General features: G+C 49.9%; 1 protein-coding gene across 1 annotated transcript in view; it reads left to right on the forward strand.

Annotated features, from left to right (window-relative positions):
• Window positions 1-21,360, forward strand: part of LOC123755248 (uncharacterized) — a 68,142-nt gene that overhangs the window by 1,337 nt on the left and 45,445 nt on the right. The window contains exons 2-4 of the mRNA XM_069328079.1: window positions 3,365-3,594; window positions 8,600-8,679; window positions 16,212-17,259. Of these exons, the coding sequence (XP_069184180.1) occupies window positions 3,365-3,594; window positions 8,600-8,679; window positions 16,212-17,259 (1,358 nt within the window). The remainder of the gene's footprint in view (window positions 1-3,364; window positions 3,595-8,599; window positions 8,680-16,211; window positions 17,260-21,360) is intronic.

A 21,360-nucleotide genomic window follows, 5' to 3' on the forward strand; every position in this document is an offset into this window, starting at 1 on the left:
TTGACCGCCTTGAGCACGAGTACAGATCTTGGAGTCATATGCGTTTACAACTTCCACCTGTGTCCTCTGGTACTATTACCTTTCTCTTTAAAAATGACTCTCCTTATCCACCGTCCCCCTCAACATTTCCCTCGGTATCTTCTATATAATGATCATGTCCCCTCACTTCCCTTTCTACTTAGGACTGTGATATTGAGCTCTGTTTACCTGTAATAGAGAGGAAGGGAGTGAAAGGGAAAGTTGCGGAGCCGAGGAATGGGAGAAGGAGAGTAGAAGGAAGGAGAGAAAGAGAGAAGGGAGGGAGATAAAGAGAGGAGGGAAGGAGAGAAAGAGAGGAGGGGAGGAGAGAAAGAGAGGAGGGAAGGAGATAGAGAGAGGAGGGAAGGAGATAGAGAGAGGAGGGAAGGAGATAGAGAGAGGAGGGAGGGAGAGAAAGAGAGGAGGGAAGGAGAGAAAGAGAGGAGGGAGGGAGATAAAGAGAGGAGGGAATGAGATAGAGAGAGGAGGGAAGGAGATAGAGAGAGGAGGGAGGGAGAGAAAGAGAGGAGGGAAGGAGAGAAAGAGAGGAGGGAAGGAGAGAAAGAGAGGAGGGAAGGAGATAGAGAGAGGAGGGAAGGAGATAGAGAGAGGAGGGAAGGAGATAGAGAGAGGAGGGAAGGAGATAGAGAGAGGAGGGAGGGAGAGAAAGAGAGGAGGGAAGGAGGTAGGAGAGAGAGGAACAAACAAGAGAGGGGGGAGAAGCGCACCCTCGGAGGTTCACTCACAATGTGGTGTAATAGCTTCTTCAGTCATTAATATATATTACCGGAGACTTGAAGCCTTAGACACTGTTAGTGACCTGGTCTCAGTTTACATATATTGTCCCAAGACTGTTTTGTTACATTATATTATTGGCCACGATTCACTCACGCACTCTCTCATTCACTCACTCACACGTTCACTCACTCACTCACTCACTCACTCACTCACTCACTCACTCACTCACTCACTCACTCACTCTCACTCACTCACTCACTCACTCACTCACTCACACGTTCACTCACTCACTCACTCACTCACTCACTCACTCACTCACTCACTCACTCACTCACTCACTCACTCACTCACTCACTCACTCACTCTCTCACTCACTCACACGTTCACTCACACTCACTCACTCACTCTCACTCACTCACACACTCACACATACACACACGCACACATACACACACGCACACACTAGGTGAGTACACACTAGGTGAGTACACACACACACACACACAGTAGTGTAGAGGATAAATGGAATGCACTTAAGGAGGAGGTTTGTGGAAGCAAACGCTATTCATAAGTTTAAAACTAGATATGATAGAGAAATAGAACAGGAGTCATTGCTATAGACAACCGATGGCTCGAAAGGTGGGATCCAAGAGTCTTAGCTCGATCCTGCAGGCACAAATAGGTGAGTACACCCATACACGCACACACATGAATGATTTTAAAGAACTACAAGAAATAGCATGGACAGTGCATGTAGAACTTTCAAAAGGAAACATTGTAATCTCTAAGAAAAAAAACTTTCTCACCCAAGGCAGTGGATAAAGGACTTGAACAACAAGATGCTTGTGTTAAAGGTGGAGGAGGAGCCGTACAGGTGCTCCTTAAAGACGCAATTGCACTCATGCGATGGTCTTTGTCTGCTCTAGAGATAACAGGTTAGTTGATGAATTCTGTACACCCGACGATAAAAGCCAGTCTCTCTTTATCATCAACAATACGAATCACACAAAAATTTGTAAATAAGACCAAACTTTTGACGGTTGGTTTCTTAGATGTGCACAATCCGTTTGAAAACCTGAGCAGTGATCTATTCTCTCTCTCCCTACACCTCTTGCCTCAAGTTGTGATGGAGTGTAGGCTCTGCCCAACCTCGAAGAAGATGGAACAAACCTCTATCGCACATTCATCGACCAATGCCTTTCACAGAACCTCAGTGTAGGGGTTTCTTGCCCTTTAAAGATAAAGAACAAGAAAATATTAGCAGATCTAGAGGCAAGACCGGTCCCTAAATATATTAAAGTCGTCAAATCTATTAAAGGTGACGTCCGACTGTTTCAAAGATTTTCACTGCTGCCAACACCGCGAGCAGTGAAAGTTAGTTGAAGTTAGACACATTTTTCGAATATGAACATGGGGCGCTGCCCTGTTGTCTTAGTATGGAGGAAGGCGGGCCTGCGCCACAACCCCCGGGCTGCCAGCCTTCAACAATTACAATTAGCAGGTGCAAGTGACGAGTTCATAGGTCATGGTGATGCTGTTGTGTTTGATGCTGCAACTCAAATCAACATGCTCCTTCCAAGGACATCTACGTGAATGGACAATGTATGTGAATGCATGTGTGTGTATATATGTATGTATGTATATATGTATATGTGTGTGTTTATGTATATGTATATGTATAAAGTATATATGGAAGCTGATCTCAATTACATTTCACCTTTGTAAATGCACATTAATGACACTATGTAAAAGACGCATTGAACACTTTATGTAGGGCATACGTAAATCTGTGTATCTATGTATTTACGTATGTAGGTAAGCTTAGCATTTTAAAGATACCGACTCACCTTCTGTGGTTGATTGTTCAATAAACCCTTGAACTATATGTTTAACACATCTCTAACTCTATCCATGGAGGACAGAAGTAAATATATATACTGTATGCTGGTTAGCATTGTAAATGTGTGGGCCACGTCTGTGGTAGAAAATAATAATAAAAAAAAGGACATCTAAAACGTTTGGAGAGTACTGCCACACTGGAGTCTCAACAGTATTGCAAAAGAAATTGAGAACTTACCTGTAAACAGAGCAGAGTTCGTCTAGGAGACTCACTCAGCAGACAGCATCAAGACACCTGCACCCAGCAGAAAAGAGCGCTTGGAGTTCGCCAACACGTGACTGAAGGAAACCTTCCTCTGAAAAACTATGCGAATTTCCTTAGAAATGATGACTTAACAAGGAAGAGGTGTTTGGATTGTTAGTGTGAGTAATGGTGTAGGACAAGAGGAGTGTAGAGGTGGTAACGAATGATGGTGGACCACCTTTACCATCGTGCTCACTCACTTCTCTCACTGGAACGTTTTCCATACAAGAAACTGATGGTCTCATAATACTTCACACAGCGGATATTATTTCTCGTGGCGCCGTCGATGGTATGATAGGAACGTGCTTGTGATAGGGATGTGGCCGTCTTCTCTATATCTTACTGTCACTACCTCAAAGCATCGGCCATAGAAGACTGTAGAGTTTGTTTGGGGTTGGTCGCAGAGGCTCCAGGAGTCTCGGCCAAGTCAAAGTTTATTGCGTTAAGAGTCTTGCACGCTTCCAGGTCACAGAACGTCATCATTTTCTCGTACTAGCAAATCAAGTTCCTGGAATGGCTGGAGAAAATCTGAAGATGCTACAAGCTCATATCTGGTATTCTCAACCCCGATGGAACCTCCAAGCACAGAGCGTCAACAGAAACTTGAAACTCCTGTTTTGGTGCTGTACAGTACAGGATGTGCTGACAGGTCCAGCACTCGGGCTGGAGTGGCCTCTCCAGGGCGCAAAGCCAGGGTAGGTTGATACGGGGGGAGAAGCTGTCACCCATGCAGCAGGTTCCCCCCTACTCCACGGCGTCAAAAGTCTCAAATAGAAAGGCAAACGCCAATACGATTGGTATCCAGCACTAAGACCAGGAAAACACTATTTTCAGCAAAAGATTGACTGCTAGTGAATGTGCCTCCAGCTGCAGCTGCCTTGACGTCACATACTAAGGGCTACATATCTGGGAGGCTATATGTGGTGTCAGCCACATATTCAAGATCCTGTCTAACATCCACCTTCGGAGCGGTGCTCGATAAAAACTGATGGTGTATGGAGACAAATGTGGACATCTCTTGCAGTAATATGGGATAGTTGAAGGGAGCTGTTGGCTGCAGCTGTATAGCTAGACGCCAGTCACGCCCCAGCTGCCCAAAAAGCTGGCGTCCTATGTACACTGTGTCCCATGTATACTGTGTCCCATGTATACTGTGTCCCATGTACACTGTGTCCCATGTACACTGTGTCCCATGTATACTGCGTCCCATGTATACTGCGTCCCATGTACACTGCGTCCCATGTACACTGTGTCCCATGTACACTGTGTCCCATGTACACTGTGTCCCATGTATACTGCGTCCCATGTACACTGTGTCCCATGTACACTGTGTCCCATGTACACTGTGTCCCATGTACACTGTGTCCCATGTACACTGGGTGTCATGTACACTGCGTCCATGTACAGTGTGTCCCATGTACACTGCTGTGTAAGAATTGTAGACCAAATTACTTGGTTTACTGCACCAGTATTAGAACAATTTGATACGATATTGTAATGTTTAAGTACACAGTAAAAACATTGATTTTATTCTGTTATTTATGATGTCTTGTTCAGTACGCGAAGTGAAATATGTATAACTTACAACGACAATTATAAAATTAGGAATTCTGAAAGATAAGAAAGTAAGGCATATTTGTTTATGCTATTTAAATACAAAATTAACTAATTAATCATTCCTAAATGTATAAATCATTCCATTAGTAAAAAAAAAAAGTTAAATGCAACAATTACTGAGTTTTTAATTAATATATATATATATATATATATATATATATATATATATATATATATATATATATATATATATATATATATATATATATATATACATATATATATATATACATATATATATATATATATATATATATATATATATATATATATATATATATTTTATTTATTTATTTATTTATTTATTTATTTTGACGCATACATGTGAAAAGTCATATTTTTAATAGATTAATTTTTTTGACCAAAGAGACATAAAATCACATCTCAAATGCCTATATACCAATTTTCGAGATTTAGGTCGCCATTTTGAAAAATGGCCGCCATCTTGCATCCGAATACGTTTTCTTGCGGTGGGTCCTTATGTGAAGTGACTTACATACTGATACAGTAGAAGAATGCAAAGCGGCACCTTCTTTGTTGTTGTTGTTAAAGATTCGCTACTTGGAAAAAGCAGTTCCAAGTAGCACGGGCTATGGTGAGCCCGTAGGGCACCTTCTTATCACAAATTGGCTCCATATACTTACCCAAACATCACACTTTGTTCCTCCCTTCTTCATCCGTCTTTAATTATTCTCTCTCTCTCTTTACTGACTTTTTTGAGTCCATCATTTTTACTTCTGCCCTATCATTATCTCTCTGTCTCTCTGTCTCTCTCTCTCTCTCTCTCTCTCTCTCTCTCTCTCTCTCTCTCTCTCTCTCTCTCTCTCTCTCTCTCTCTCTCTCTCTCTCTCTCTCTCACCAGGACGAGGGCTAAAGAGTAACTAAGGTAAAATTATATAAGCGATGGTGGTCAGTGGCCAGTGTGTTGGTGTTGACCGAGGTCACTGGCTGAGTAGTGGTCTCACCCACCTGGGACAGTGGTAGTTGGTGGGTGGTGGTCTCTCACCCACCTGGGACAGTGGTAGTTGGTGGGTGGTGGTCTCTCACCCACCTGGGACAGTGGTAGTTGGTGGGTGGTGGTCTCTCACCCACCTGGGACAGTGGTAGTTGGTGGGTGGTGGTCTCTCACCCACCTGGGACAGTGGTAGTTGGTGGGTGGTGGTCTCTCACCCACCTGGGACAGTGGTAGTTGGTGGGTGGTGGTCTCTCACCCACCTGGTATAGTGTACGGGGGGTGCCTCCACCACACAGTGTACGGGGGTGCCTCCACCACACAGTGTACGGGGGTGTCTCCACCACACAGTGTACGGGGGGTTCCTCCACCACACAGTGTACGGGGGGTACCTCCACCACACAGTGTACGGGGGGTACCTCCACCACACAGTGTACGGGGGTGCCTCCACCACACAGTGTACGGGGGTACCTCCACCACACAGTGTACGGGGGTGCCTCCACCACACAGTGTACGGGGGGTACCTCCACCACACAGTGTACGGGGGGTACCTCCACCACACAGTGTACGGGGGGTGCCTCCACCACAAAGTGTACGGTGGTGCCTCCACCACACAGTGTACGGGGGTGCCTCCACCACACAGTGTACGGGGGTGCCTCCACCACACAGTGTACGGGGGGTACCTCCACCACACAGTGTACGGGGGGTACCTCCACCACACAGTGTACGGGGGGTACCTCCACCACACAGTGTACGGGGGTGCCTCCACCACACAGTGTACGGGGGGTACCTCCACCACACAGTGTACGGGGGGTACCTCCACCACACAGTGTACGGGGGGTGCCTCCACCACACAGTGTACGGGGGTACCTCCACCACACAGTGTACGGGGGGTGCCTCCACCACAAAGTGTACGGTAGTGCCTCCACCACACAGTGTACGGGGGTGCCTCCACCACACAGTGTACGGGGGGTGCCTCCACCACACAGTGTACGGGGGGTGCCTCCACCACACAGTGTACGGGGGGTGCCTCCACCACACAGTGTACGGGGGGTACCTCCACCACACAGTGTACGGGGGTGCCTCCACCACACAGTGTACGGGGGGTACCTCCACCACACAGTGTACGGGGGTGCCTCCACCACACAGTGTACGGGGGGTGCCTCCACCACACAGTGTACGGGGGTACCTCCACCACACAGTGTACGGGGGTGCCTCCACCACACAGTGTACGGGGGTGCCTCCACCACACAGTGTACGGGGGTGCCTCCACCACACAGTGTACGGGGGGTACCTCCACCACACAGTGTACGGGGGGTACCTCCACCACACAGTGTACGGGGAGTGCCTCCACCACACAGTGTACGGGGGGTGCCTCCACCACACAGTGTACGGGGGGTGCCTCCACCACACAGTGTACGGGGGGTACCTCCACCACACAGTGTACGGGGGTACCTCCACCACACAGTGTACGGGGGGTACCTCCACCACACAGTGTACGGGGGGTACCTCCACCACACAGTGTACGGGGGGTACCTCCACCACACACTGTACGGGGGTGCCTCCACCACACAGTGTACGGGGGTGCCTCCACCACACAGTGTACGGGGGGTGCCTCCACCACACACAGTGTACGGGGGGTGCCTCCACCACACAGTGTACGGGGGGTGCCTCCACCACACACAGTGTACGGGGGGTGCCTCCACCACACACAGTGTACGGGGGGTGCCTCCACCACACACAGTGTACGGGGGGTGCCTCCACCACACACAGTGTACGGGGGGTGCCTCCACCACACACTGTACGGGGGGTGCCTCCACCACACACAGTGTACGGGGGGTGCCTCCACCACACACACTGTACGGGGGGTGCCTCCACCACACACACTGTACGGGGGTGCCTCCACCACACAGTGTACGGGGGGTGCCTCCACCACACAGTGTACGGGGGGTGCCTCCACCACACACTGTACGGGGGGTACCTCCACCACACAGTGTACGGGGGGTGCCTCCACCACACACTGTACGGGGGGTGCCTCCACCACACACTGTACGGATGATAAACATGGGAACAATGGTGCCACAAGAAAGATAAGAGACAATCGTATCACAGTAATAAAATTGAGGTGTTTCCCGTCTTCTGTATGTTTGTATATTTCTGTATTGTTCTGTAAGTGTACAGATGTCACCAGGTACACTGGTTACAGTCAGGAGTCATAATGTCACTAGGTACACTGGTTACAGTCAGGAGTCATAATGTCACTAGGTACACTGGTTACAGTCAGGAGTCATAATGTCACTAGGTACACTGGTTACAGTCAGGAGTCATAATGTCACTAGGTACACTGGTTACAGTCAGGAGTCATAATGTCACTAGGTACACTGGTTACAGTCAGGAGTCATAATGTCACTAGGTACACTGGTTACAGTCAGGAGTCATAATGTCACTAGGTACACTGGTTACAGTCAGGAGTCATAATGTCACTAGGTACACTGGTTACAGTCAGGAGTCATAATGTCACTAGGTACACTGGTTACAGTCAGGAGTCATAATGTCACTAGGTACACTGGTTACAGTCAGGAGTCATAATGTCACTAGGTACACTGGTTACAGTCAGGAGTCATAATGTCACTAGGTACACTGGTTACAGTCAGGAGTCATAATGTCACTAGGTACACTGGTTACAGTCAGGAGTCATAATGTCACTAGGTACACTGGTTACAGTCAGGAGTCATAATGTCACCAGGTACACTGGTTACAGTCAGGAGTCATAATGTCACTAGGTACACAGGTTACAGTCAGGAGTCATAATGTCACCAGGTACACTGGTTACAGTCAGGAGTCATAATGTCACCAGGTACACAGGTTACAGTCAGGAGTCATAATGTCACCAGGTACACAGGTTACAGTCAGGAGACATAATGTCACCAGGTACACTGGTTACAGTCAGGAGTCATAATGTCACCAGGTACACTGGTTACAGTCAGGAGACATAATGTCACCAGGTACACAGGTTACAGAGCCCTGGCGCCACACCAAGAGATACAGCAACACGGGGAACCACCCACGACAACATAATCTACAATTTAAATAAAGTTAAATCTTTTGAACTGTGTTTTTTTTTTTTGCAGGTGAGTGCGCGAGCGCGCCAGGTCCTCGTGTACGCCCAGCACCTGGCCACAGTGACACTCTGTAACGCCAGACATTCCAGGTACGTCAGGCGTTGCTACGCCAGCGTCAGGCAGTAATTCTTATTCTTATTGCCTAGCGCTGGCGTAACACTGCCTATAAAGGGAATAATAATATTAGTAGCAGTAGTATTATTCTTGAGGAGAAAATCGACTAAAACTATAATGGATTTTTCTAGGTTATTTCTCATAGATATATTTATCACGTTAATGTGATGTCCGCGTGGTTATGGAATTTAGTGTTATATTGCTTCGTCTCCTACATCAATATTTGTGTTTTTTTTCTGAAGTTATAACTAAGCTTATGGTGCGATAATTACCCTGGAAACACAAATCGAAACTCTATTTTCCGCTTGTTACAACTTGTAATAAAGTTGTTAAATCTTGGCTTAACGTGTTAATGTCGTATTAGAACGTTGTTACAACTTGCTATATAAGTTGTAACATTGGTTGTTATAACTGGTTAGGAAGTGTTAAAACTTGTTCGAACGTTGTACCAACGTCGTAGCTTCGGTGTGTGTTTGGCGACAGGCCGCTCCATGTCACGAGCGGCTGGTATGTTGTTAGCAGAGTCTCCTGGTACACCAATGTCTTCAGCATATACGGTGGTCGTGACCCCTGGATGGTACAGTAGTTTTATTGCTCCTTAATAATGGGTTTCATATTTATAAAAGGAAAGAGGGGCTAAGAGAGGGAGTAAGGGGGGAGGGGCGGGGAGGACGGGCGAGGGGGTGGAGAGGGGTTAGTGGGGAGGAGGAGAGGGGAAGCGAGAGGGGTGCAGTCTGGTACCCCTTCTATGTATATAAATGGAAATCTGTCTGATGGAGGTTGAAGGGGAGGGGATTAGAAGGGAGAAAGGTGGGGAGATGAGAGGGGAAGGGGCACAAAAACGGGGAATAGAAAGGAAAATGGGAAGTAAGAGTAGGGAGTGAGGAAAAGAAGAGGGGGGGGGGACAAAATGGTGGATGGAAGGAGAGGTAGAGTATCCTGTGTACTGCTGGGTATCATTCCTCGTCTAAATATACCATAAGAGAGACTGTCTGTTTGTATCTATGTCTAAAGTTATAGGACAGATGCGTAGGGCGAGCCTCACCCAACTTTCAAGAAGTTAAATGCTTTAAGAAATATTAGCATATATTGAGATCCCCATGGAATTTTCATGGAGTCAAGTGTGATATATTTGGTGTGATTCCCCTAGAGTTCTTCCCCTAGGGAGACTGTACGTTACTTGTGGCAGGTGGCTACAGGTGACGGATCTCCCAATCCTGAGCACTCCAGGTGCAAACTCTGTGAGCAGGAACTGCGGCATGATCTCCCACACTACATCACCGAATGCCCATTTAATAGACCTTTCAGACCAGATATCCTCATATTGCAGCCAGAGTCTGCCAGTGCAGACTACTGATCACATGGCCCTGTATGACTAACCATCCTGTGTGATGGGGATTTTTCTAGCATCACCTAGTTAGCTTTTTGACACACTGTACTCCCCCTTAATATAGTCCAGGGCAGCTGCACAAAGGCAGATGTACCTAATGTATTAATAAAAAAAAGGGAGAGGGGAGAAGAAATGGGAGTGCAATGGGAGGTGGGTAGGGGATAGAGACAGACTATCCCGGGTACTCCACCTAACATGATATACATAATGGATTAGGCTCGAATTAAGCGAAAAATTCTAGAGTCTAAATGCAGGTTGAGTTGACCAAACCACACACTAGAAAGTGAAGTGAGGACGACATTTCGGTCCGTCCTGGACCATTCTGACAATCGACCTGAGAATGGTCCAGGACGGACCGAAACGTCGTCGTCCCTTCACTTCCTAGTGTGTGGTCTGGTCAACATATTTCATCCACGTTATTGACTCCTCGTCAGCAGGCTGAGGTTGTATATAGGAAGGAACCCCTTACTGGGGCGAGGCGTCGCCAGCACAGAGCGAGGGAGGCGGTGACTGAGGGGGGCAGGAGTGGCGTTACAGAGTAACACACAACTGGGTCACTCACTCCAAGGGCTTCCCTGAGCCACAGGTGCCCTGGGAGGGGAGCCTGGCGCCCTCGTCTACTTCCTCAGGTTACAAGGCCAAGAGATGAAGGGAAGTTGGCTGCACCAGCGGGACGGGAGAGTATCTACATCGACTCTTTGTGACAAGGACACTCAAGGAATAAAATTGCTGTCATTCACACTGTACGAAAGAAAGTGTTACATAAATGTTGCCTGCTTTGTCGATAAAACACTTAGAGTATTTTAAATTCAAACTTGACTAAATATGGCATTAATTTCATCATCTATAAACTCAGGATTATATATCCTTAGAACCCTCAGTAACATAGAAGAATATACAGCTTGTGTTACTCTTTGATGATGAGATGAGTAAAAGTGTTCATTACACCCAACATTTGTTGGCTTTCTATATACAAACAACTTTACAATTATATACAATTATTTTCATATTTATAAATTAACATATCTATGAATGGTTAAGAATTGTCTTGTTCAATTTCCATTGTAAATCTAATGGATGGGACTAGATTATTTAAGTCTAATGAAAATGTGTTCAAATTTCTATTTTTAGGCCATAAGAAAAATATATCAACATAGCAAAACCATGTATCATTAGCAGGCAAAATTCTACTTAATAGATTTGTTCATTCTACTTGATAGTTTTGCTTCACAAAACTCCACATATAATTGTTTAAAACCTGAAAGAAGGTTACCCATAATCATTCCAAATTTGTGACAATAGAATCCATTATTAAAGACAAAATTAGAGCTAATAGCACACAGTTTTATCAATTAAATGAACATAGGATGGAAGAGGCTAATCATATTTTAACAATTAATCAGATAAAAATCTTAGTTTTCAACCGAAACTTTTGTGAATAAAGAAATTACATCATAGTTAACAATTCCATAATTACAGAGGTCTTTCATATTCCACAATTTATCAACTAAATCAGTAGTATTCATTTTATTTGAATTAGAACCCGTACCAATAATATGATTCAAAATCACTTCACTAGTGGACCTGGCCAGCCTGGTAGTGGCCACCACACTAGTGGACCTGGCCAGCCTGGTAGTGGCCACCACACTAGTGGACCTGGCCAGCCTGGTAGTGGCCACTACACTAGTGGACCTGGCCAGCCTGGTAGTGGTCACCACACTAGTGGACCTGGCCAGCCTGGTAGTGGCCACCACACTAGTGGACCTGGCCAGCCTGGTAGTGGCCACCACACTAGTGGACCTGGCCAGCCTGGTAGTGGCCACCACACTAGTGGACCTGGCCAACCTGGTAGTGGCCACTACACTAGTGGACCTGGCCAACCTGGTAGTGGCCACCACACTAGTGGACCTGGCCAGCCTGGTAGTGGCCACCACACTAGTGGACCTGGCCAGCCTGGTAGTGGCCACCACACTAGTGGACCTGGCCAACCTGGTAGTGGCCACCACACTAGTGGACCTGGCCAGCCTGGTAGTGGCCACCACACTAGTGGACCTGGCCAACCTGGTAGTGGCCACCACACTAGTGGACCTGGCCAGCCTGGTAGTGGCCACCACACTAGTGGACCTGGCCAACCTGGTAGTGGCCACCACACTAGTGGACCTGGCCAGCCTGGTAGTGGCCACCACACTAGTGGACCTGGCCAACCTGGTAGTGGCCACCACACTAGTGGACCTGGCCAGCCTGGTAGTGGCCACCACACTAGTGGACCTGGTCAGCCTGGTAGTGGCCACTACACTAGTGGACCTGGCCAGCCTGGTAGTGGCCACCACACTAGTGGACCTGGTCAGCCTGGTAGTGGCCACCACACTAGTGGACCTGGCCAACCTGGTAGTGGCCACCACACTAGTGGACCTGGCCAGCCTGGTAGTGGCCACCACACTAGTGGACCTGGCCAGCCTGGTAGTGGCCACCACACTAGTGGACCTGGCCAACCTGGTAGTGGCCACCACACTAGTGGACCTGGCCAGCCTGGTAGTGGCCACCACACTAGTGGACCTGGCCAACCTGGTAGTGGCCACCACACTAGTGGACCTGGTCAGCCTGGTAGTGGCCACCACACTAGTGGACCTGGTCAGCCTGGTAGTGGCCACCACACTAGTGGACCTGGCCAGCCTGGTAGTGGCCACCACACTAGTGGACCTGGCCAACCTGGTAGTGGCCACCACACTAGTGGACCTGGCCAGCCTGGTAGTGGCCACCACACTAGTGGACCTGGCCAGCCTGGTAGTGGCCATCACACTAGTGGACCTGGCCAACCTGGTAGTGGCCACCACACTAGTGGACCTGGCCAACCTGGTAGTGGCCACCACACTAGTGGACCTGGCCAGCCTGGTAGTGGCCACCACACTAGTGGACCTGGCCAGCCTGGTAGTGGCCATCACACTAGTGGACCTGGCCAGCCTGGTAGTGGCCACCACACTAGTGGACCTGGCCAGCCTGGTACTGGCCACCACACTAGTGGACCTGGCCAGCCTGGTAGTGGCCATCACACTAGTGGACCTGGCCAACCTGGTAGTGGCCACCGCACTAGTGGACCTGGCCAACCTGGTAGTGGCTATCACACTAGTGGACCTGGCCACCACACTAGTGGACCTGGCCAGCCTGGTAGTGGCCATCACACTAGTGGACCTGGCCAACCTGGTAGTGGCCACCACACTAGTGGACCTGGCCAGCCTGGTACTGGCCACTACACTAGTGGACCTGGCCAGCCTGGTAGTGGCCACTACACTAGTGGACCTGGCCAACCTGGTAGTGGCCACCACACTAGTGGACCTGGCCAGCCTGGTAGTGGCCACAACACTACTGGACCTGGCCAACCTGGTAGTGGCAACCACACTAGTGGACCTGGCCAGCCTGGTAGTGGCCACCACACTAGTGGACCTGGCCAACCTGGTAGTGGCCACCACACTAGTGGACCTGGCCAGCCTGGTAGTGGCCACCACACTAGTGGACCTGGCCAACCTGGTAGTGGCCACCACACTAGTGGACCTGGCCAGCCTGGTAGTGGCCACCACACTAGTGGACCTGGCCAACCTGGTAGTGGCCACCACACTAGTGGACCTGGCCAGCCTGGTAGTGGCTACCACACTAGTGGACCTGGTCAGCCTGGTAGTGGCCACTACACTAGTGGACCTGGCCAGCCTGGTAGTGGCCACCACACTAGTGGACCTGGTCAGCCTGGTAGTGGCCACCACACTAGTGGACCTGGCCAACCTGGTAGTGGCCACCACACTAGTGGACCTGGTCAGCCTGGTAGTGGCCACCACACTAGTGGACCTGGTCAGCCTGGTAGTGGCCACCACACTAGTGGACCTGGCCAGCCTGGTAGTGGCCACCACACTAGTGGACCTGGCCAGCCTGGTAGTGGCCACCACACTAGTGGACCTGGCCAACCTGGTAGTGGCCACCACACTAGTGGACCTGGCCAGCCTGGTAGTGGCCACTACACTAGTGGACCTGGCCAGCCTGGTAGTGGCCACCACACTAGTGGACCTGGTCAGCCTGGTAGTGGCCACCACACTAGTGGACCTGGTCAGCCTGGTAGTGGCCACCACACTAGTGGACCTGGCCAGCCTGGTAGTGGCCACCACACTAGTGGACCTGGCCAACCTGGTAGTGGCCACCACACTAGTGGACCTGGCCAGCCTGGTAGTGGCCACCACACTAGTGGACCTGGCCAGCCTGGTAGTGGCCATCACACTAGTGGACCTGGCCAACCTGGTAGTGGCCACCACACTAGTGGACCTGGCCAGCCTGGTACTGGCCACCACACTAGTGGACCTGGCCAGCCTGGTAGTGGCCATCACACTAGTGGACCTGGCCAACCTGGTAGTGGCCACCACACTAGTGGACCTGGCCAACCTGGTAGTGGCCACCACACTAGTGGACCTGGCCAGCCTGGTACTGGCCACCACACTAGTGGACCTGGCCAGCCTGGTTGTGGCCATCACACTAGTGGACCTGGCCAACCTGGTAGTGGCCACCACATTAGTGGACCTGGCCAACCTGGTAGTGGCCACCACACTAGTGGACCTGGTCAGCCTGGTAGTGGCCACCACACTAGTGGACCTGGTCAGCCTGGTAGTGGCCACCACACTAGTGGACCTGGCCAGCCTGGTAGTGGCCACCACACTAGTGGACCTGGCCAGCCTGGTAGTGGCCACCACACTAGTGGACCTGGCCAACCTGGTAGTGGCCACCACACTAGTGGACCTGGCCAGCCTGGTACTGGCCACTACACTAGTGGACCTGGCCAGCCTGGTAGTGGCCACCACACTAGTGGACCTGGTCAGCCTGGTAGTGGCCACCACACTAGTGGACCTGGTCAGCCTGGTAGTGGCCACCACACTAGTGGACCTGGCCAGCCTGGTAGTGGCCACCACACTAGTGGACCTGGCCAACCTGGTAGTGGCCACCACACTAGTGGACCTGGCCAGCCTGGTAGTGGCCACCACACTAGTGGACCTGGCCAGCCTGGTAGTGGCCATCACACTAGTGGACCTGGCCAACCTGGTAGTGGCCACCACACTAGTGGACCTGGCCAGCCTGGTACTGGCCACCACACTAGTGGACCTGGCCAGCCTGGTAGTGGCCATCACACTAGTGGACCTGGCCAACCTGGTAGTGGCCACCACACTAGTGGACCTGGCCAACCTGGTAGTGGCCACCACACTAGTGGACCTGGCCAACCTGGTACTGGCCACCACACTAGTGGACCTGGCCAGCCTGGTAGTGGCCATCACACTAGTGGACCTGGCCAACCTGGTAGTGGCCACCACATTAGTGGACCTGGCCAACCTGGTAGTGGCCATCACACTAGTGGACCTGGCCAACCTGGTACTGGCCACCACACTAGTGGACCTGGCCAGCCTGGTAGTGGCCATCACACTAGTGGACCTGGCCAACCTGGTAGTGGCCACCACACTAGTGGACCTGGCCAGCCTGGTACTGGCCACTACACTAGTGGACCTGGCCAGCCTGGTAGTGGTCACTACACTAGTGGACCTGGCCAACCTGGTAGTGGCCACCACACTAGTGGACCTGGCCAGCCTGGTAGTGGCCACCACACTAGTGGACCTGGCCAGCCTGGTAGTGGCCACCACACTAGTGGACCTGGCCAACCTGGTAGTGGCCACCACACTAGTGGACCTGGCCAGCCTGGTAGTGGCCACCACACTAGTGGACCTGGGCCAGCCTAGTAGTGGCCACCACACTAGTGGGACCTGGTCACCCTGGATAGTGGCCACCACACTAGTGGACCTGGCCAGCTCTGGTAGTGGCCACCACACTAGTGGACCTGGCCAGCCTGGTAGTGGCCACCACACTAGTGGACCTGGCCAGCCTGGTAGTGGCCACCACACTAGTGGACCTGGCCAGCCTGGTAGTGGCCACCACACTAGTGGACCTGGCCAGCCTGGTAGTGGCCACCACACTAGTGGACCTGGCCAGCCTGGTAGTGGCCACCACACTAGTGGACCTGGCCAACCTGGTAGTGGCCACCACACTAGTGGACCTGGCCAGCCTGGTAGTGGCCACCACACTTGTGGACCTGGCCAGCCTGGTAGTGGCCATCACACTAGTGGACCTGGCCAACCTGGTAGTGGCCACCACACTAGTGGACCTGGCCAGCCTGGTACTGGCCACCACACTAGTGGACCTGGCCAGCCTGGTAGTGGCCATCACACTAGTGGACCTGGCCAACCTGGTAGTGGCCACCACACTAGTGGACCTGGCCAACCTGGTAGTGGCCACCACACTAGTGGACCTGGCCAGCCTGGTACTAGCCACCACACTAGTGGACCTGGCCAGCCTGGTAGTGGCCATCACACTAGTGGACCTGGCCAACCTGGTAGTGGCCACCACACTAGTGGACCTGGCCAACCTGGTAGTGGCCACCACACTAGTGGACCTGGCCAGCCTGGTACTGGCCACTACACTAGTGGACCTGGCCAGCCTGGTAGTGGCCACCACACTAGTGGACCTGGCCAGCCTGGTAGTAGCCACCACACTAGTGGACCTGGCCAACCTGGTAGTGGCCACCTCACTAGTGGACCTGGCCAGCCTGGTAGTGGCCACCACACTAGTGGACCTGGCCAGCCTGGTAGTGGCCACCACACTATTGGACCTGGCCAACCTGGTAGTGGCCACCACACTAGTGGACCTGGCCAGCCTGGTAGTGGCCACCACACTAGTGGACCTGGCCAGCCTGGTAGTGGCCACCACACTAGTGGACCTGGCCAGCCTGGTAGTGGCCATCACACTAGTGGACCTGGCCAACCTGGTAGTGGCCACCACACTAGTGGACCTGGCCAGCCTGGTACTGGCCACTATACTAGTGGACCTGGCCAGCCTGTTAGTGGCCACCACACTAGTGGACCTGGCCAGCCTGGTACTGGCCACTACACTAGTGGACCTGGCCAGCCTGGTAGTGGCCACCACACTAGTGGACCTGGCCAGCCTGGTACTGGCCACTACACTAGTGGACCTGGCCAGCCTGGTACTGGCCACTACACTAGTGGACCTGGCCAACCTGGTAGTGGCCACCACACTAGTGGACCTGGCCAGCCTGGTACTGGCCACTACAATAGTGGACCTGGCCAGCCTGGTACTGGCCACTACACTAGTGGACCTGGCCAGCCTGGTAGTGGCCACCACACTAGTGGACCTGGCCAGCCTGGTAGTGGCCACCACACTAGTGGACCTGGCCAACCTGGTAGTGGCCACCACACTAGTGGACCTGGCCAGCCTGGTAGTGGCCACCACACTAGTGGACCTGGCCAGCCTGGTAGTGGCCACCACACTAGTGGACCTGGCCAACCTGGTAGTGGCCACCACACTAGTGGACCTGGCCAGCCTGGTAGTGGCCACCACACTAGTGGACCTGGCCAGCCTGGTAGTGGCCACCACACTAGTGGACCTGGCCAGCCTGGTAGTGGCCACCACACTAGTGGACCTGGCCAGCCTGGTAGTGGCCACCTCAGCAGCTGACCAAACTACATCACAATTGACGGCATCATTTCACCTTTAGCATCTCGTGCAGTTCAAGGAATGTTTTATGTCTCTAAATTAATGTTAAATTATGCAGCGGACTGGCATTTATTTCTAATTAATTTCAAAGAATTCTAAAACAACGTGTGAGGAGGTGAGAGACAGGTGGTCGGGAGTGCCTGTCAACCCCCTTCATTCATGACAGTCGGGTGTTGACAGGTGCCTCTGTCACACACATGTAAACAAAACTTATCAATAGGAACTCGGTCTTTGAATGTCGTGATGCCTAATATGGAGAGAGAGAGAAAGAGAGAGATAAAAATAAATCAAATCAAATTACATCGAGCCCAAGCGCAGTTAAAAGCTCTGTACCTCAAGGTACAGTCCTTGCACCACTGCTGTTCCTTATTCTCATATCAGATATAGACAAAAATACAAGTCACAGCTTCGTGTCATCCTTTGCAGATGACACAAAAATCAGCATGAAAATCAGTTTTTTCTATGTCTTCCTCTGCGGAAGACATAGAACACCTACATGCAGATATCAACAAAGTTTTCGATTGGGCAGCAGAAATTAACATGATGTTTAACAGTGATATATTCCAGGTACTCAGGTACGGTAAAAATGAGGATCTGAAACATAATACAGGGTACAAAACACAATCGAATCTGCCCATAGTAGGAAAACAGCATGTCAAGGATTTGGGAATAATGATGTCCGACGACCTAACGTTTAGGGAGCATAACCAAGCAAATATTGCGGCAGCCAGAAAAATGATAGGATGGATTACGAGAACCTTCAAGTCCAGAGATCCCATCACAATGGTTGTACTCTTCAAGTCACTTGTGTTGTCCCGTCTTGAGTACTGCTCAGTACTCACTTCCCCCTTCAGAGCAGGAGAGATTGCTGAAATAGAGAGAATACAAAGAACATATACGGCACGCACGCGATAATGAACCTAAATTATTGGGATCGTCTCAAAGCTCTCCAAATGTGCTCACTAGAATGGAGACGAGAGAGATATCAAATAATATACACGTGGAAAATACTGGAGGGTCAGGTCCCAAATCTACACAGTAAAATAACAACGTACTGAAGTGAACGATATGGAAGAAAATGCAGAATAGAACCAGTGAAGAGCAGAGGTGCCATAGGCACAATCAGAGAACACTGTATAAACATCAGAGGTCCGCGGTTGTTCAACGTCCTCCCAGCGACTATAAGAAATATTGCCGGAACAACCGTGGACATCTTCAAGAGGAAACTAGACTGTTTTCTAAAAAACGTGCCGGACCAACTGGGCATGTGGTGGGTATGTGGGTCTGCGGGCCGCTCCAAGCAACAGCCTGGTGGACCAAGCTCTCACAAGTCAAGCCTGGCCTCGGGCCGGGCTTGGGAAGTAGAAGAACTCCCAGAACCCCATCAACCAGGTATCAAGCAGAAGAGAGAGAGAAAGAGAGAGAGAGAGAGAGAGAGAGAGAGAGAGAGAGAGAGAGAGAGAGAGAGAGAGAGAGAGAGAGAGAGAGAGAGAGAGAGAGAGAGACTACTACAGGTCAGTGCAGCAGTGACCTGTTGGCTCCGCCTCTCACGTGCCTCTTCCAACTCTGCCAACGCTCAAGGAATGTGACCGTCCTTATGGAAGAAGACAGATGTTGTTCCAGTACACAAAAAGAACAGCCGCTCAGTGATTGGTAACTACAGACCAGTGTCACTGCTCTCCATTACTGGTAAAATCCTAGAATCATTAATCGCTCAGCAAATGATATCAGTTTTTTTATCATCATGGGCTAATATGTGATCAACAGTGTAGTTTTAGAAAAGGCTGATCTGATCTGCTGCTGATCTCTTGCTAAATCTCTCCCCTAAGTGGCGTCAGTCACTGGATGAGTCCAAGATCAGCTGTGTTGTTGCTCTAGACACAGCAGGAGCCTGTGATCGGGTCTGGCACTCTGGATCAGTAGTGGAGCTTCAAGCACTAGGCATCTCAGGCTCCATCTTAGTCTTAATAAAAGACTACCTTCAAGAACGGACTCTAAGAGTAGTTCTTGCACCCGTTTCCTGGATCGCCTGCCTGGATTGGCTCCCCCCCCCCCCCCCTTCCTCTTCAGACTTTTAAACAATGTGGAGAGCCGTGCAAGAAGGCTCATCTCTAGTCTTGACCAAGTCTGGTGGGAACGGTCCGAACATGAGAGCCTGCAACACCGTCGGGACGGTGGTGATCTTACTGTTATGTGCAAGGCCAACATTCTCAAAGTTCTGCACCTGGCCCAACTCCGTGGACAACCAGTACTTGGCACCTGTAACACTAGGCTTTCAACATTCAACAGTCTCATGCTGGTACTGCCTTCCACAAGAACATCACTCCATCAGCGATCATTCACTCCTAGGCTGACTCGCATCTGGAACTTGTTTGCTCAACACGGGAGATCAGGTCAACTGATCACATAAAGACTCTGGCACACAGTGGGCTACAGGCTCATCCTCTTCCTTATATGATTGTTATCTAATACTGTTAATGTATAAAGTTTATTCCTGTTAATGCAAATAATAGGTACATAAAATAAATGGTGGTCTCTAGGAGTAGGTTACAACTGAGCTGAGGCAGGATTGCCTGCAGTTTCACCAGGTTCCTTATATGATAGTTTCTTTATGAATGTTCCCTATGTGATACTGTTCAAAATACATTCTCATGAAATAAATGAGTTTCTAGGAGCAGGCTTCAGATAAGCTGAGGTAGAAAAACAGCTCTTGCTTACAGTTTCACCAGATACGTCATTTGACAGCCCTTATGAGCCCCAGTCTTAGTTTAAAAAAAAATAAAGAGAGATAGAGAGATATCGTTGGAGAGTAGAAGTCTCAATCGCAAAAAAGTCACCTTTATCTCATCTGTTTTCTCTCTCTCCTCAATCCTTCAACATTCTCTTCTAACCCCCAACCTTCGTCCTCCGCGCGTCACAGTTCAACCAATTTGGCCACACTATCCTCTTCTTCCTCCTGCCATTCTCCCGTCCATTCTTCTCCTCTCACCTCCACAACATATTAATATATTTCTCCGTCACAACCTCTGACGCATTCCTTTCAAAATACTACTCTAATTTGATGAGGTGTTATGTGTAGGATGTTGTGTGTATCTTGAGGGATGTTGGGTGTTGTGTCTACCCCCCTTGTTATGGCATTCATTAAACCACCTCAATAAAGAGTATATAATCCGATGTTATTCCCTGTAAAATTGTCTTTGAAAATGTAAGGTGTACCTTACGAAACGGATCCCTAGGCGTTAGATTATAATAAAGTGTCAAAATGAACTTTGGAGAGTTAATTTTTCAACTTCCCTCCACAGTAAAGAAAAACATGAGAAATATTGGAAAGATTCGTGTTAGAATCATTAATCTTACCCTTTCGGTCATCTTCAACAACATATATACATGTATATAAATAAAAATGCAAATTTTCGTTTGTTTAAAATCGCTAATCTCCGAAAGTTCTTCACCGATTGCTTTGAAATTTTGGCACAACTTTCCATTCAGATACGAGCGTGTCTTTATATACTTACTCTATAGATGCCACGTCTATGACGGAAAAAAACATGATTTAAAAAAAACTGTGTTTTTGCAGGCGATGAGTCACAATAACGTGGCTGAAGTATGTTGACCAGACCACACACTAGAAATTGAAGGGACGACGACGTTTCGGTCCGTCCTGGACCATTCTCAAGTC

The sequence above is a fragment of the Procambarus clarkii genome, chromosome 20, assembly GCF_040958095.1.
Source record: "Procambarus clarkii isolate CNS0578487 chromosome 20, FALCON_Pclarkii_2.0, whole genome shotgun sequence".
In the NCBI taxonomy this organism is placed as follows: Eukaryota; Metazoa; Arthropoda; class Malacostraca; order Decapoda; family Cambaridae; genus Procambarus; species Procambarus clarkii.